The 18,944-nt window shown below is 44.1% G+C and overlaps 1 protein-coding gene across 1 annotated transcript in view; it reads right to left on the bottom strand.

Annotated features, from left to right (window-relative positions):
- Positions 1-8,522: 8,522 nt before the first annotated feature.
- The window catches only part of LOC137649195 (serine/arginine repetitive matrix protein 5-like), a 30,384-nt gene continuing 19,962 nt past the window's right edge, over positions 8,523-18,944 (bottom strand). Inside the window, exon 2 of the mRNA XM_068382184.1 lies at positions 8,523-9,547. Coding sequence (XP_068238285.1) covers positions 8,523-9,547 — 1,025 coding nt within the window. The remainder of the gene's footprint in view (positions 9,548-18,944) is intronic.

Below are 18,944 nucleotides of genomic sequence, written 5' to 3' on the forward strand. Positions count from 1 at the left end.
ATGCAAAAGGTCAAAGGGAGAATGGGCATTGGGATGAAATTTGACCAATATTTAAGAATTATTCATAAATTGATGGATAAAAGATATAAGATATTATATTATTTCTTATCTTCAACAGACAAATCAAAAAAAGTATTCTAGTTTGTTTTTGTCCTTAGAAAACTGAATTGTGTAAAAGGAATCTATGATCTTTATTCTTAATAAAAGTAAGGCAAACTTTAATCAGTCCACAGTTTTCACTTTCGCAATATACATGTAATAACTGAATATTCTAAGCTTTTAATATTTTCATATTCAAGAAATAAAGTGGATGAAGGAAATCTCTCACCAGTTTTACGATTGTTTGGAATATTGCATAGGAAGTTAAACTTCAGGTACTATTGTTTTGAATATTGCATAGGAAGAAAAACTTAAGGTACTATTGTTTGGAATATTGCATAGGAAGAAAAACTTAAGGTACTATATGTGAGCAACATACCTTGAATGCCATTGATACAGAAGTTCTCTTTTAAATATCCCCCAAAATAAAAGCAAAATTGTTAGAAATACGTATAAATCTAAAATCCACCACTTACAAAGATTTTGTCAATTAAATCTTAAGTCACGGAGCGATGCCACGTAACTCTGAAGCATAGAGATTGACACGGAAATGAGAACTCTTGAAAACAGGAGTGATTAAAAAAACCAAAAAGAGGAATTACTTGAATAGAAACAAGAAAACAGCAAGAAACATGAAATAATCAATCAAATGAGTGGACAAATAAGCTCCTTAGACCAAGATGTGTAGTGGATAACGCCATACACAAAGGATTGCTTTAAATAATTGCAAAGGCAATAGAGAGTTCAAAATTACTTATAGATCACTTCATTATCCAATGTGTGCCCAAGACAATCCCATAAAAGTGTTCTAAATAAAACTAAAAATGAAATTGCCCAAAATAACTTCCAATACCAAGATTGATCAAGAATAACTGAATGAATAAAGGAATGAAGCCTAAATAACTCCATTGAAGTGGTATCATGAATAAATCAGTGTGCACTACAAAAACTCTGCAAACAAGGGGAATATTCAAAACAGATAAATCAAATAAGCACCGCAGATAGATTACTGAATCAAGAAACTACTCGAATAACTCCATAAATGAAAGATTCCAGGATTACTGCAAAGACTAATGATTATCCCCAATAATCTACTAAAAAAACATGGAGAGTCTTAATTTCTCCATAATCCACGGCTAAGGAGTTCTTCAAATAACTCCATAGACCAAGGAGTGCTACCTAAGAAGTTTTAAGCAAATCGGAACTAAGGACTATCATAACAAAAGCTTGCTAAATCAAGGCATTACCTAATAGCTAATCTTTGACCAGAGAAAATTCATAAGACAAGGAGAACTCTGCAAAACATTTTCAAACAAAGTGCCCCCAAAAAGCCTGAATACTACAGAAAGTTCTTTATACCACAAAGTGACCAAAAATATATCTTTAAAACATAATTATCTGAAAAAATCTGTAAACAAGGATAGCTCAAAACAGCTATTGAGAAAGGAATGCCAAAAGTAATTCAACAAATTAAAGAAAAAGCACAAAGAATACCACCAGAATTTACTACGAGACGCTTTAAACTAGGTCGTATCACCCAGTGATAAAAAAAACAAGTCAAAGGAAAATGAAAAATCTCTTGAAACCAAACTGACCATTCCAAACCTGTTAGTTAGTGGCCTAAAACCATTAATTAAGGCAAGCATAATCTAGAAGCTTAGAAAAGCTACGTGAAACTTTGCAAACCTAAGTAGGAAGAAAATATTTTGAAGTGATTATCATAACCGTTTACATAATTTTCTTAAAAATGTTTGCAACTAACGATAATAGTCCCAAGGAAGAAAAGCATAGCTATACAAGTATTGTTAGGGTGAACCAACATAAGAAATTATTACCATTATTAAGTATGTTATTGGTTGCTATTGAATTTATCAAACCATTTAATAATCCAGATTTTTGGAAATATTCTAAATCTAAATTAAATTTCAATACTTTCCTCCAGTAACCATTGAAGTAAAAGGATTTTAACTACTGTATTCCATAAAAAGGAGACAAACAGGAAGCTTCCAGAAAATCTGAGATTTAAAGAAAACTAAACTGTGAAATCATCATTAAATCTACGAATGAGACCCACATTTTCCTAACAGTATACAAAATAATATAATAAAGCAATCATGAAAAGAGAAATACATTTAAAGTCTAAATTATGTTTCAGGGCTTGATTAGGAATAAATTTTCAAGCTAGATGAACTGAACTTTGTAGAAAGCCTTAACTCCCTAAAAACGACAGGATTTCCCACTTGACAAACCATCAGCAATTAAGATATGATAAAAAATAAGCCTTCAGAAAGATCCATGAAAAGAGATTTCAGAAAATGACAAATTCGGAGATAATTTGTATTTTTCCTAACCATACAAACCTTAGCTATTTACACAGGGTTTACTTTTGGCGTAGCTGAAATGATGAGCCATTAGATTTTAATGAGGGTTAAACTACCCCATGCTAGTTAGCACGGGGGTAGGGGAGGGGTAGCTAGCTACCCCCCCCCCCCCCCACACACACACACTCTGGTGAGCTGCCTCACTTCACTTAGAGGTAGGACTTGTCTTGGGGGACAGGGCTGGTGGGCAAATATGTTTAAATAACTAAGTTTTGTAATGTTAGGAAAAATACAAATTATCTCCGAATTTGTCATTTGTTCAGTAACCGAAATACAAACCACGCTATTTACATAGGGTGACTTACCCTTAGGCAGGGTGGAAAGTCCCCAGCCTTACTGGCTTTGGCTTACCCAGGGATTCAGAATCCGAGTGCGCAGCACTTCGAGAAAAAGAGTCCCTGCACCTCACAAGTTTCTTGCTACGCAAGAAACGAGCGGCCTACATAAGTTGTGGGGAGAGATGAAGTGTGACTCGTCCTAGGAAGTTGACCTGAAGTCCTTTATATGAAATTCTAGGCTAGGACGTCCCCATACCACCTCGTCAGGGTATGGGGGACGCGACAGTATTATACTTAATACTAGGAACACAAGGAAGCATGGTTTACCTGCAGAGGTTTGAGGTCAGCTATGCAGAGACCCAGGATGCTGCATTCCCCAAGAGAGGGGAGGATGAAGAAAGAAGTAAGGGCCAGACATACTCTTTCATTTATGCAGACTAAAACCGGGTAACAGTGCCCTCAACCTTCTGCTACTTGTCCATTAAGGAGCCTGAGGTTAGACCAGCTGTTGTGCAGCCACCACAGGGCCGATACAAAAAGCATCGAGGCTCCTGTGGGTCACGTCCTGCAGGTAGAAGGCTGTGAAGGTCGTTTGACGCTTCCAGACTCCAGCTTGTAGCACCTGCATCACAGAGAAATTTCTCTTCAAGGCCAGGGATGTGGCAATGCCCCTGACATCATGTGCCCTAGGGCAACGTGACGGAGGAGGGTCTGGATTCAAGGCATGATGGATGGTCCGTCGAATCCAGGCTGAGATGGTATTCTTGGTGACCCTCCTCTTCGTCCTTCCCGTGCTCACAAATAGGGCTTGCACGCGGGGACGGACTGAAGCTGTTCTCTTCAGATAACGTCTCAGACTTCTTACTGGGCACAGTAGCATATAATCAGGGTCATCTCTTACCGAATGGAGACTCACAACCCTGAAGGAGTCGAACTGTGGGTCCGGTACCCCAGGGTTTTGAGTCTTGGCAACAAACTCAGGGACGAACCTGAACGTTACCTCCCCCCCATCCCCTTGAATGGGCGATGTCATATGAGAGACCATGAAGTTCACTGACTCGCTTGGCCAAAGCCAGAGCGAGCAGGAATACCGTCTTCCAAGTCAGGCGTTGGTCAGAGGCCTGGCATAATGGTTCGAAAGGGGGTCTCTTCAGAGCCCTGAGGACCCGAACCACGTTCCAAGCAGGCGGTCTCACTTCCGACTGAGGGCAGGTAAGCTCGTAGCTTTGTATGAGTAAGGAAAGTTCCAGGGAGGAGGAAATGTCTATTCCTTTCAGCCTGAAGGCAAGGCTTAAGGCTGAGCGATAGCCTTTCACCGCTGAGACCGAAAGGCGCATTTCCTCCCGCAAGTAAACGAGAAACTCTGCTATTGCTGGAATAGAGGCATCGAGGGGAGAGATACCCCTCCCACGACACCAACCACAGAAGACTCTCCACTTCGCCTGGTAGACCCCTGCAGATGACTTTCGCAGGTGTCGAGACATCCTTTCCGCAACTTGTTGCGAAAAGCCTCTCTCTGTGAGGAGACGCTGGATAGTCTCCAGGCGTGAAGCCGAAGCCATGCTACGGCTTTGTGGAAGATGTTGCAATGTGGTTGTCTGAGTAACTCGTGTCGTGTGGGAAGCTCTTTCGGGGGGTTCCATCAGGAGCTGCAGAAGGTCCAGGAACCACTCTGCATGATGCCATAGCGGAGCTATTAAGGTCATCGACAAGTTGACCGATAGTCTGGTCTTGTTGAGCACCCTTCTCATCAGACAGAATGGTGGGAAGGTATAGACGTCGATGTTGTCCCACCGTTGTTGGAAGGCATCTTGCCAGAGTGCCTTGGGGTCCGGGACTGGGGAGCAGTACAGCAGCAGCTTGAAATTCAAAGCTGTCGCGAACAGGTCCACTGTCGGGGAACCCAACAAAGTCAGGACTTTGTTGGCTACCTGAGGATCCAAAGACCACTCGGTACTCACTATCTGCGAAGCTCTGCTCAGATTGTCGGCGAGCACATTCCTTTTGCCAGGAATGAAGCGAGCTGATAGACTTATCGAGTGGAATTCGGTCTCTACTGCAAGATGGGATAGCTGTTGTGAAAAGGTACCTCCCTGCTTGTTGATATAAGCCACTACTGTGGTGTTGTCGCTCATCACCACCACAGAGTGGCCCGCCAGGGTCTATTGGAACTGTTGAAGGGCCAGAAAGACGGCCTTCAACTCTAGCAGGTTGATGAGGAGGTACTTTCCTGTATCTGACCATAGGCCTGAGGCCCTCTGGTTCAGAACGTGGGGCCCCCCACCCTTCTTTTGATGCGTCCAAAAACAGCATCAAATCCGGGGGAAGGACGAGAAGATCCACTCCCTTTCGTAGGTTGTCGTCGGTCAGCCACCATTGCAGGTCCGTCCGTTCCGCAGGTCCTATCGAGACCACAAAGTCCGGGGAATCGATGCCTTGATCCCACCGGGACTTGAGCCGCCACTGCAGGGATCTCATCCTGAGGCGGCCGTTGGGAACCATACGGGCCAAGGAGGCTAGGTGACCTATGAGACGTAACCAAAATTGGGCTGGAAGGTCTTCTCAACTGAGGAAAGGCTTTGCAACCCTCCTCAGCCTTGCTATCCTATCGTCTGATGGAAAGGCTCTGTGGAGATCGGTGTCTAATATCACACCTAGATATACCAGTCGTTGTGTTGAGAGCAGAGAGGACTTCTCGAGGTTTACCATGATCCATAGATCTTGGCAAATTCCCAGAAGCCGGTCTCGGTGTCGAAGAATGGTCGACTCCAAGTCTGCCAGGATCAGCCAGTCGTCCAGATAACGGAGGAGACGGATGCCGTTCCTGTGCGCCCATGAAGATATCAGTGTGAATACTCTGGTGAACACCAGAGGAGCTGTGGAGAGACCGAAACACAGCACCTTGAACTGGTAGATCTTATTGTCTAGGCTGAATCGTAGGTACTTCCTGGAAGACGGATGGATTGGGATCTGGAAGTATGCGTCCTTCAGATCCAGTGTGCACATGAAGTCTGGCGGTCTCACAGCAAGTCTGACCGTGTCTGCTGTCTCCATGCTGAACGAAGTTTGCTTGACAAACTTGTTCAGGGCTGAGAGGTCGATGACGGGTCTCCAGCCTCCAGACGCCTTCTTTACAAGAAAGAGTCGACTGAAGAAGCCTGGGAAGCCGTCCACGACCTCCTGGAGAGCATCCTTCCTGAGCAAGGTCTCGACTTCTGCCCGAAGGGCTAGCCCCTTTGCCGATCCCGTGGCATAGGAGCTCAACGACACTGGATTTGCTGTCAGGGGAGGTTGAGATGATATGAACGGGACGCGATATCCTTGTCCGATCACAAAGACCGCCCAGGAATCGGCCCCGAGTTGCTGCCACCTAAGCATGCAACTTTGTAGGCATCCTCCCACAGGTGGACACGCAAGGGGATTGCCAATCCTGGCGCTTACGGTCTCGGCCACTCCTAGAATTTCTGCCTCCCTGGAGGGCTGTGGTTTAGACACATTGGTCTTAACTGCCAGAGCCAGCTTCGGTGTCCTGCGAGGCTGCTGTTGTTGTTGAGGAGCTGGAGGTTTGTAGGGATGAGACATAAGGCCCTTCTGGAGGAGCGAATCGTGACTCGTCTTCCTCTACCTCTCAGCTGTCCGTTCTACGTCCTTGGGCTCAAACAGATTTCCTCCAAGGATGGAGGAAAGTCTGAGCTTGCTGACATCCATAGCGGGGACCTTCGGGTGGAACCTCTCGGTCACCGCATCACGACGCTTGAGAATCGAGTTAGCCCACAGGTTAGTGACCTGGTGAGCTAAAAACTCGACGGAGTGCGTGCCCGAGAGGAGGAAGGTCTCCAGGGCCTTCCTATTGCTCTCCTTGGACAAGTCCTCAGAGCGCAATAGGATGCCCAGAGACCCTAGCCAGACATCCAGCCACGAAGTGGCCTGCATGGCACACTTCGCGACCTTCTCTTGGTTCAGGATCTCCGACGCCGAGAATGTCACCTGCCGGGCGTTGAGTTTCTCTAAAGAGAGACCCCTGGTGAGCTCTTCCACGGAGTGGTGAAGGGGAAGAGCTAAACAAAACTCCTCCATGATCTCGAAGTACCTCCTCTGCTGAACGCGAGGAGATGTGAGGAGCTTGTTCCCGGCAGAAGAACGGCTGGAGGAGGCGAGCTCGAGAAGCTGGCCCTCGACCTTGTCCCTGGCGCTCTTCACCCCCTGGGACCAGGGCAGGGCTGCACTGGTCTTGGGGGGCTTCTGAATGCCATAAACCTGGTCCAGGACCGTATCCTTGCCTTTGCGAGGGGCGGTCTCGGGGTCCTTGAAACTATTGAGTTGCCTCATTAGACCAAGGACCTGCCAGAAGGCGTGCTCCGACTCGCGCTGCTCTCCTCCTTGTGGACTGGCAGCTAAGTCTCCTGTCCCCATTGGCTTTTCATGGGGGGACACGCGGACGTTCTCCCGGGGGAAGAATGGCTCTGGATGAAACCTCGATGATGATTTGGGTAACGTCTTTGAGTCCTTGGGCTCCCTCCCGGGAGGGATACAGGACTCCAGCAAAGAGGTCTGGAAGGTCCCTCCTAAGCGAGACCTTTCTCCTCCTTGAGGTGGGGTTCCTCCCATTGGTGCCGTGGGAGTGTCTCACCTCACTGGATTCTCCCGAGGACGGGAAAGGTTCGTCCACAGAAGGAGAAAACGCCTGCGAGGGGAAGGAGCCTTCCTAATAGACCTCTTGGGAGCCAGCTTAACCCTGGGAGAAGTCACCGCGAAATCCACTCCTCTCCTCCTCTTCAGCGGGGGCGAGGGAGCCTTTAGTTTTAGTCCCAGATCAGCGAGGGCTAGCTTCATAGCCTGCACCACCGCTTTCATCAGGGAACCAAACCAAGGCTGGCGGCTGACTGACGCAGTGTCAGCGATTCCCGCTGGAGGGAAGGGGATCGGTTGATCCTTAGGAGTGGATACTAAAGGGCCTACCTGAAAAGAAGAAAGGGAAGAAGAATGCTGTCTGGACGTCTCCGATGACTCTTCCTGCTCTTGGGCGCGTGCTCGGCGCTTCCGCAATGGTGATCGCAAGTACGATCTGGAAGTATGCATCCCCGGTACCTCGCAAGGCTGGGCGCGCTGCGAAACCCGGCGGGAATCGCGCGATGGTAGAATCGCTGGGTCGCGGTGGCGCTCGCGCGAAGGCAGAATCACTGGGTCGTGCGGAGATGAGGGCGCGGGCGCGTGTGGGCGTGCTGGCGAGTTGGCGCATGGGCATGCTGGCGAGGGGGCGCGCAGGTGAGGGTGTGCGTGAATGCACAGGTGAGCGCGAGTGCCTGGGTGATCGCTGGCGATCAGGAGAATGATGGCGCATAGGCGAACGATGGAGCCTAGGCGAGAGTAAGCGCGTTGACGAGCGATGGCGCGTTGGCGAGTGATGGCGCATTGGCGAGTGATGGCGCATTGGCGAGCAATTGTGCGTTGGCAAGCGATGGTGCGTTGGTGATCGATGACACGTGGGACGCGTAGGCGACCGACTGCGCAGAGGTGAGTTGGCGCGTGGGCGAGTCGGAGACCTGTGGCGATCAGACGCGTGGGCGAGTCGGAGACCTATGGCGATCAGACGCGTGGGCGCGTTGGTGAGCGTTCGCGTGCAAGCGAGGGATCGCGTAGGCGCGTAGGAGAAAGCTGGCACTTAAAAGATCGCTGGCGCGTAGGAAGGCGCACCGTGGCGCAGGGCCAGGGGGACGCTGATGTGCTCGAAGGTGAAGTCTCGTGAGCGGGCTCAGGAGTTGACTTATGGGCGCGCATGCACTTTGGAAGTGTGCACAAGAGAATAGTGCGCAGGCGGCGGTCGACGCGCAGGGGAACGCTGGCGAGGCAACGGAACGATGTCCTTGCCTGCGCCCAGACCCGAAGATCGTGGGCGCGCTGGGCGCGCATCAGGAACTGGGCACCCAGTAGTGCACTGACGAGCAGGAGGTTGACGGCGCTCAGGAGACTGTTGACGCGCAGGGCGCGCTGCAGGGGCTGAAGGGCACGTGCCCACAGGCGAGCGCTGGAATTCAGGAGAGCGCTGGAGATCAGGAGAGCGCTGACGAGCAGGAGAGCGCTGGCGAACAGGGGAGCGTTGGCGATCTGGAGAGCGCTGGCGAGGAGAGTCTGATGACTCAACTGCCGTAGAGCGCTTGCGCCCAGGAGGGCGCTGGCGATCAGGAGAGCGCTGGCGATCAGGAGAGCGCTGGCGAGTAGAGTTAGGAGACTCTACAGCAGGAGAGCGCTGGCGAGCAGGAGAGCGCTGACGAGCAGGCGGGTGCTGGCGATCAGGAGAGCGGTGGCGCTTGCGCGCTACTGAAGGGCTCACAGGTGAAACCTGGCACAGAAGGGACTTACCCACATTGTGGGATAAGTCCTTCCTCCCCGAAGGGACCGGTGCTTGCGTAGGCAAGGAAGATCTGGCAGGTGCACGAGATCGCGAACAATCTGCGGAGAGGTCCAGTGGAGTTACTGCTACGGTCTGCTCCCGACGAGAAGAGTTCTTTGCAGGGGACGATGAGGATGACGACCCGAAGAGAAGGCGCCTCTTAACTCCCTTGTAAGGAGAAGGAAGGCCTCGGCGACGAAGAGGAGGGCAAGCCTTACGGTGAAGACGAGCTCGAGGCAGGGTATCACCGTCGTCGGTCCTCTGAAGACGAGTCTCTGTTAGTGCACTCCTCCGAGGGGGAGCAACACCCGCAGGAGAGACTGGTGGACCCAGCTTCCCCCCCGAAGGATGTTCGGAGGGGGAACCTGGGCCTTCAGCAACATCCGCAACAGTACCAGCTGGGGTTTGACCCGACCCTGTCGGACGCCTCTGCCACAACAACGTCGACAATAGCCAGAGGGTCTACCTCTGGTATTACCGGCGACTGTTGGACAGCTGCCCCCAACTGGATCAGATCAAATAGGGCTTCCTTGGAGGGCGAGCCCTTAAGCCCCAAGGAAGCCCAAAGCTGGAAAAGATCATGGTTAGAAGCAGTCTGGTCGTTATCAACAAAATCAATATCCTCCTCCCCCGGAGTAGGAGGGGGAGCTGCCTCGCTATGGGAGGCAACGCCCTCTCCCGCACCCCGAGTTTGGGAAACAAAAGAAGGGCCTACGCTACCACTCGGCGGCCTCTCACGAGAGACCGAACGAGTGGGAGCTTCGGAGGAGGTTCGGGCAATGGAAGAAGAGTCCTTGGAGCTTTCCTTCCCCAGGGCAGTCCCTGAGGGAGAACGGTCTCGCTTAGAACTCTTCTTACGTTGCCGGGCAAACCTCTCCCACTGGGAGGTAGGCCACTCCTGACATTCCATACAAACATTATCGGTTTCACACCGTTGACCTCGACTCTGCGGGCAAAGGGTGTGAGGGTCTGTCTCGACCGCCGACATGAATGTTCCACAGGGGCGATCGGGAAGTCCAGGGCATTTCCGCATGATGGGAAGAAAAGGTAGAGGCCAACTTAAAACACAAACACACACTGAAAGAAAAAGAAAAAAAGATTAAGGCTGTCAAATATGCGAGGACGGGACAGAAACTTCTGTACATCATCCGAGCCAAAAGTGAAGTGAGGCAGCTCACCGGTGTGTGGGGGGGAGGGATAGCTAGCTACCCCTCCCCTACCCCCATGCTAACTAGCGCGGGGGTAGTTTAACCCTCGTTAAAATCTAATGGCTCGTCATTTCAGCTACGCCGAAAGTAAACCCTATGTAAATAGCGTGGTTTGTATTTCAGTTACGGAACAAACTCTTCTTGAAGTATCCGACTACAAATTCCCAGAGAGAACAACTTTCTAGACAGACCTTTATATATAATCAATTATTAATCACAAAATAAACTTGATAGCTTAGATTAGCCAATTAACAGAAGATAACAATTATGATTTAACCAAATATGGATGGTATATCATGTGCAATTCTCCTGATTTTTCAGCATCATGAGCACTAAATTACTGCTGCTGAAACTTGGTTATTCACAAAAAGCAGCATCTAAACAGAGAACTAAAAAAAACATATCAAACAACACAGGTTTTATGTTATCAAGCAAGAGAACTCCATTCCAGGACAATGGAAGACCATGGAAAAGATGCTATATCAGTATCAAAGACCAGAGAACAATGGTTTGGTTTTTTAGTGCTCTTCTCTTATGAGAACTGCTTACCATAGCTAGAGTTTCTTCTACCCTTACCAGGTGGAAAGAGCCCACTGAACAATTACAGTACAATAGTCAACCCCTCGAGTTAAAAGGAATTTTTTCGGTTATCTTCAGTGTTGTCTGATGTATGAAGAAATAGAAAAACGTGTAAATAATAGGCCAAACTATTCAATGCATGTGAATACAAAGGAAAAATTAACCGAACCAGAGAGGGATCCAACATAGTACTATCTGGCCTGTCAACAGACCCATTGACTCTTTAGCGGTAATATCTCAAATGGTGACCGGTGATTTGACCAACCTACTACCTACCATATGATGTGTTCTAATTAAAGGCAAAGCTTAATGACCAACCAATATTTACAGACTAGGAAGGCCTAATGGAAAGTAAGGATGGAAACAAAACCTTATGATACAGTAAGCTAGAACACAGGGTAAAATACCTGAAATTGTTAAGTAGTTTTTCCTTCTATCAACGTTAGCCCAATATACATAGGTGCCAGCATAAGATCGGTACCATGAAAATACAATGAATAATAAAGATCACTGTCTAAAAAAATCTTCACCAGGTAGGACCTCACTTGATTGAGAAACTGATCATCAGTTGAACTTTAAGTCATAAAAATATATTAAGTAGTTAATATCAAATATCTAGACTTGTGGTATTATATCGTTTTAAAAACATACATTATACCATATAATTGGATTGAAGATTTTATGCGTCATTTTCGTAAAAAGAAAAATCAACCTAAAGATAACGCAGTGCTTGTTTGTAAAAAAAACTATCCATTTAATATTAGTAACAAAATTTACCTAAATACATTTCCCGATTTATAATAGCGCTAAGATCAAGGGTTTGTGTCACTTCTAATGGGACACAGAAATTATAGCTATCAAATATTTGGAAGCAAAAAAACCCTATCCGAAATGTGATTAGCATTAGTGAGGAGATTTAATATTGATGCTTATACTAAATTTAGAACGACACAAGATAGCAAACGACTGAAATGGTAATCGAAGATTTTGAAGTAACGATTCAGTGATAGTTCAAGTTGCAAATAAAATATAACTCATTTTACGCTTAGTTGTTTGTTGAGATTTTCAAATAAATAAATAACTGACATTACCATTTACGATATAGTTAAGACTTTAAAGGGTATAATGTAAAAAGAATTTACAGAAAATATTAGTTCAGCAACTGAATTCTAACAGTTAACCTTAACAGATTAATTAGACAATAACTAAGATACTCTGAGCCTCACTGTAAACAGAGCTACACAATAAGTTTATAACCATTCATTCTCTCCACATCCAAAACTATGGGATGCATTTGTTTCACCAAGTCATGGATCTTAAATTCCACTTGCAGAGAAGAACAGAAGTTTTCTTGGGATTAATGGAAATATCACCATCATATCTGGCGTCAGTCATTTGTTAGTTTCAAGCAAGCGACCAACTGCATCCTGAAAAATATTTAATGAATTACTCCTCTTACAATTTTGATCAAACTTTGATGCTTTGGACGAACTGACACACATAAAGTATCATATAAAAATTCATATAAGATGAGATTATAGGAAAAAAAAAATTCTTAGCTATTCTCTCAGAAAAACCAATAGGAACAAGCACATATGCATTCAATGGATTCAGTTTATAAAAATGTTTAAATATGTGATCTAAATGAATAATTTAGACTTTATGTAAACAAAACAGATTTGAATCTAGAGTTTGCTAAAAATACCATTCATAGATAGCTTTAACAAATGAAAATTAGGGTATCTCATTATTGATATACACAAAATACTCAAGAAATTATGAGGAATGTTTTTAAAAATTAAAGGAGTAACATTTAGAATATTAAAAAAACTCAAGACTTCTAAATATGGAAGTACAATACAGTAATTGACTTATAAATATCAACAGTAATTGATTTATTGATATCAATTACTTAACTATTATATTCTCATTCTTTTTCTTGAACTAACATGATTTAGTAAAATGTACAATTTACAAAAGATCTAAGTTACATACAGTAAATGTTAAATTACGATATTCTATTGATTTGTTAATGTAACCTTTATGTACATAATAAAAACTTTCAATCTTCAGAATTCCTTCATCACTTGCAAAATTTTCTTCAAGGTAGACCTCTTTGTAAGATAAGACACTGAATAAATTTGTGCATTACATAGAGCGTTTGTTCACTTCTACTACAAGAAAAAAAAAAAAAAAAAAACCTCATCTACAATTCCTATAGATTTGCCTTATTTTGTAGATACAACCAATAGCTAAATTACTGAAACTTGAAATATGGTAACTGTATCATATAATCTTTTCTAAGATTTTTTTCAACTATTACACACACACACACACATCTAAAGGATTTTGACGAAGGAAAAATCTAATTTTGGGTGAGATAGCCATGCAGTCCTGATGGAAGTTCCCTTCAACTGCTTCCTACTGTATAATATTTCTGCGAGTGAGATATATATATATATATATATATATATATATATATATATATATATATATATATATATATATATATATATATATATATATATATATATATATATATATATATATATATATATATAAAATGTGTGTGTATAATGTGTTTTCTAGTTTCTATAAAAATTTCCTCTTTAGACTAATATCAATTTACAAATATTCCTGAACATAATTTGTTATAGATCACTAGATGAGATATTTTCAGAGAATACCCAATATCCTATTGGTGATATTCTAATCATGCTTATGAACAGATCTTCAAAACATTCATCAAGGAAACCCGAAACATGCCTATAGAACACAGATTTGATAAAAATATATTATTTTTTACCATTAAGAATTATTGTATTCTGAGAAACCCCTATTTGTTGAGGATGTTTTGATTTACCTAACTTAGAATTACAAGCTTAGTACAGTCTTGTAATGAATTAGAATTCATACTTACAAATAGGTACCATGATTACTGTCTGTAGATGAACCCTGCAAAATTATTTTCCCACCTTAATTTAAAAAAAAAAAAAAAAAAAAAACATCTAATGCCATTATGTTATTGAACAGGATGAGCCAGTGTAAAATTTAATTTATAGTGTGTTATAACATTAACCTTACACAATTCCATATAACAAACATGTAATATGATATTTTAATTATAAAATAAATTTTTGAATATACTTACCCGGTGAATATATAATAGCTGACGTCTCCGGCGGCTCGACAGAAAAAACACAAAAACTCGCGAGCGATCGCTATGAAGGTTGCGGGTGTGCCCACCAGCGCCAACTATCGGCCAGATACCGCATATACATGTAAACAGCTCCAATTCTTCTCATCCCGCTGGGTCTCTATCGGGGAGGAAGGGGGGGGCCTTTAATTTATATATTCACCGGGTAAGTATATTCAAAAATTTATTTTATAATTAAAATATCATTTTTAAATATTTAACTTAGCCGGTGAATATATAATAGCTGATTCACACCCATGGTGGTGGGTAGAGACCAGAATTAATAAAGTTTACATGCTTAGAGTTTTTGACAGTTATATCATAACAAAACCCAAATATATATAGGTACCTGGTAAGGAAGTTGACTTAGACGATTACTCTGCCTTGTTAGTCTGTCTTCCTCACGAAGCCCAGCGATCCTCTTAGGATGCTGAAAGACTCCCAGGAGCTGAAGTATCAAGGGCTGCAACCCATACAACAGGACCTCATCAAACCCCTAATCTGGGCGCTCTCAAGAAATGACATTTGACCACCCGCCAAATCAAAAAGGATGCGAAAGGCTTCTTAGCCTTCCGTACAACCCAAAAACAAGATTAAAAACATTTCAAGAGACAGATTAAAAGGATATTGGAATTAAGGGAATGTAGTGGTAGAACCCTTACCCACTACTGCACTCGCTGTAACGAATGGACCCAGTGTGTAGCAGTCCTCATAAAGAGTCTGGACATCTTTTAAGTAAAATGACGCGAATACCGACTTGCTTCTCCAAAAGGTCGCGTCCATAATACTTCGCAGAGATCTGTTTTGCTTAAAGGCCACAGAAGTTTCTATAGCTCTTACTTCGTGTGTCTTAACCTCAAGCAAGCAACGCTTTTTTTTTTTTTTTTTTTTTTTACTCAAGTGAGAATGAGCCTCTCGGATTAAAAATCTAATAAAATATGACAAAGCATTCTTTGACATAGGCAATGAAGGCTTTTTAACTGAGCACCACAAAGCCTTAGATCCACCTCGTAAGGATTTAGTCCGACCTAAATAAAACTTCAGAGCTCTAACTGGACACAGCACTCTTTCAAGCTCGTTGCCTACGATCTCTGACAGGCAAGGTATATCAAATGACTTAGGCCAAGGACGAGAAGGCAGTTAATTTTTGGCCAAGAAAATCAAGCTGAAGTGAACATGTGGCTTTATCTGTAGAAAAGCCGATGTTCCTACTGAAGGCATGGATCTCACTGACCCTTTTAGCCGAAGCCAAGCACACTAAGAAAAGCGTCTTGAGGGTGAGATCCTTCAGGGAGGCTGAATGTAATGGCTCAAACCTGTCGGACATTAGGAACCTTAGGACCACGTTTAAGTTCCATCCAGGAGTTGCCATACGACGCTCCTTAGAGGTCTCGAAGGACTTAAGGAGATCTTGGAGATCTTGATTATTGGACAGATCTAAGCCTCTATGTCTGAACGCAGACGCCAACATGCTCCTGTAGCCCTTAATAGTGGGCGCTGAGAGGGAGCGAACATTTCTCAGATGAAGGAGAAAGTCTGCAATTTGGGCTACAGAGGTAATTGGAAGAGGAAATGGATGATGACTTGCACCAGTCTCTAAAGACTTCCCACTTCGACTGATAGACCTTGATGGTAGATGCTCTCCTAGCTCTCGCAATCGTTCTGGCTGCCTCCTTCGAAAATCCTCTAGCTCTTGAGAGTCTTTCGATAGTCTGAAGGCAGTCAGACAAAGCGCGGGGAGGCTTTGCTGAAGACTCCTTACGTGGCTGCCGTAAGAGATCCATCCTTAAAGGTAGACTCCTTGGAACGTCTACCAGCCATTGAAGTACCTCTGTTACTTACTCTCTCGCGGGCCAGAGTGGAGCAACCAACGTCAACCTGGTCCCTTCGTAAGAGGTGAACTTCTGCAGCACCTTGTCTAGGACCTTGAAAGGTGGCAAGGCATAAACGTCCAGGTGAGACCAGTCCAGCAGGAAAGCGTCTATGTGAGCTGCCTCTGGATCTGGAACTGGAAAGCAGTAAGTCGAGAGCCTCTTTGTCAGAGAGAGTAGCAAAAAGATCTATGGTGGGTAGACCCCATGTCATCCATAGCTTCTCGCATACAGTCTTATGCAACGTCCACTCCATGGAGAAGACTTGTCCTCTTCTGCTGAGGCCGTCAGCCAAGATATTCATTTCTGCACAAATCTCGCCAAATTAGAGATGTTACTGCCTTAAAAAGAGTTCCTTTTGATCCGTGGATCAAAGAAACGAGCCTTCCAGACTGTCCAGTGGAGCTCCCTAACACAAATCCGCTGCATCTAAAAACAACACATGGTTTGGGTTCTTGATCGCAAGAGAAAGAACTTCTCGAAGTCTGATGTTGCTGTCCCACCAAGTCAGACATGTCTAGACTGAGTTGGAGATTGGGAAAGAGATACTCACTAAGCCCTTCTCCTTGTTCCAATGTTTAGGTGAAATAGGAAAGGGCATAGGTTGAGTCTCCCCAGAGAGTGAACTACTCCAGCGATGAAAGAGTTCCCATGAGGCTAGTTCAAACTCTTACAGAGCAACTGTTTTTCTCTTGCAAGTGAAGGACTTTTAACAGAGCTTGTTCCATTCATGCGGGAGACGAAAAGGGTCGAAAAATCATACACAGTATCTCCATTCCCAAAAAAAGAATAGTCTGGGATGGGATACTGTAAGTTACGACTTTTCTACGTTCACTATGAGACCTAGCTCCTTGGTTAGGTCTAATGTCCATTAGAGGCTCTCCCGACAGCGATATAATGACGAACGCCCTGATTAGCCAGTCGTCAAAATAAAGGGAGGCTCTGAATCCTCAAAAAATGTAGAAAGCTTGCTACATTTTGCAAGGGCCTTGTAAAAACAAGAGGAGCAGGAATGAGGTCGGAGTACAGTGCTCGACAGTGGTACATTACTTTTCCGTCCACAAACCTCAGATGTAGTTGAAAGTTTGGATGAATCGAGATGTGGAAGTATGCATCCTGAAGGTCGAGAGAAACCATCCAGTCGCCTTCCATTAATCCTGTCAAGACAGCTTGGTAGACTTCATCGTGAAGTTTGTCTTTCACATTAGGCATGAATAAAAACTGATTTCTACCTGAAGCACGCAATTCTCCCCTACATCAAAAGGTTATAATTGCGAAATAAGTCGTATAATGTGAGCACATTAATACAAGCAAAAAAACAGTAAACATATATATCGAATAAAACGGAAATATATAAAGTTAAAAGGATCATTGACTGGGGAGGAGACTAAACACTAGTTCATTAAAAACTACGTTTTCAATCTCTCACCGTACAGTGCCTTGGGACGAGAATAAAAACTAAAAACGTTTTATCCTTTCTCCCCGTACAGAGACTTGGGACGAGAGTAAAAAACTGACTCGAGAACAACGTTACTCGCTTGGGACGAGAATAAAGATCGGAACGTTCTCTCTTCTTCTCTCCCTCTCCGTCTCTCTCTCTCTCTCTTGATTTCACACAGAAGAGAAAAGCCCACTTACCCTTCGTCAATAAACAGGTTATTTGACCAAAGGAAAAAACTGAAAGGACTAAGAAATTGAAAATTAACAAGTTCCTTTAAATTAGTATTTAAAACATTTCAGTTTGAAAGAAGAATGAACAAAACGTCAGAATCGATTTACTCTTTCTGCAAAGTGAAACCGTGATTCTCTTTTTCTATATCGTAACGATAGAGCGCAAACTGCGTAGCATAAATAAACCAAACGTTAGTTCATCTTTGAAACAGCACGAAGACTATTCAAAGAAAATCTTTCATAAAATATCTACTAAAAAATATTCATTTAATAACTCTTACAGAGCAAATGATTTAAACTTAACGAAAATAAAAGTTGAAAGGGCTCAACGTTGTTTAACTTCGGTTTCCAAGTTAGGACCGCCTACTCTCGGATTAGGGGAGGAATAGGTAAGGCCGCATATAAACAAATCATTAAAAATTATCTTGATGTTTATTATAAATGGAAAGCTAATCGAAGAGGCCTAATAAAGGCGGGTGAGATATAAAATATATAGAGGAAAATCTATAATTAACAACAATTTATAACGTGATAAGATAATTGCTAAAAGCCTAAAACACACTTCCGTATTAAGGGAAGGGTCGGCCATTTTGAAAAGTCAAAGAAAGTCCAAAAAAACAATCCAAAGTAATCAACAATTAAATCTATCCAAAAAAGAGTTCAATAGTTTAAGTTGAAGATAAAACACCTGCACTGCGAAAGCTCAAACCAAAAGGAAGTACTTCACCAAGACTGTTGAAAAACTCCAGGTTAACAGCGAGTAATGGTACGTCTTGTCGATCAGACCGACAGAGAAGAATTGGAGCTGTTTACATGTATATGCGGTATCTGGCCGATAGTTGGCGCTGGTGGGCACACCCGCAACCTTCATAGCGATCGCTCGCGAGTTTTTGTGTTTTTTCTGTCGAGCCGCCGGAGACGTCAGCTATTATATATTCACCGGCTAAGTTAAATATTTAAAAATACAGGGTTGTGGTGGCTGATGCGGTAACGTTCTTTACTGGTGAATGTCAGCCTGGGGTTCGAGTTCCGCTCAAACTCGTTAGTTCCTTTGGTCGCTGCAAGCTCAACATCCTTGTGAACTAAGGATGGGGGTTTGAGGGAGCCTATAGGTCTATCTGCTGAGTCATCAGCAGCCACTGCTTGGCCTTCCTTGGTCTAGTTTTGGTGGAGAGGCTTGGGTGCTGATCATATGTATATATGGTCAGTCTCTGGGGTATTGTCATGCTTGATAGGGCCATGCCACTGCCACTTGCCTCTGCTATTCATG

Source organism: Palaemon carinicauda, chromosome 11 (assembly GCF_036898095.1).
Source record: "Palaemon carinicauda isolate YSFRI2023 chromosome 11, ASM3689809v2, whole genome shotgun sequence".
NCBI classification, from domain to species: Eukaryota; Metazoa; Arthropoda; class Malacostraca; order Decapoda; family Palaemonidae; genus Palaemon; species Palaemon carinicauda.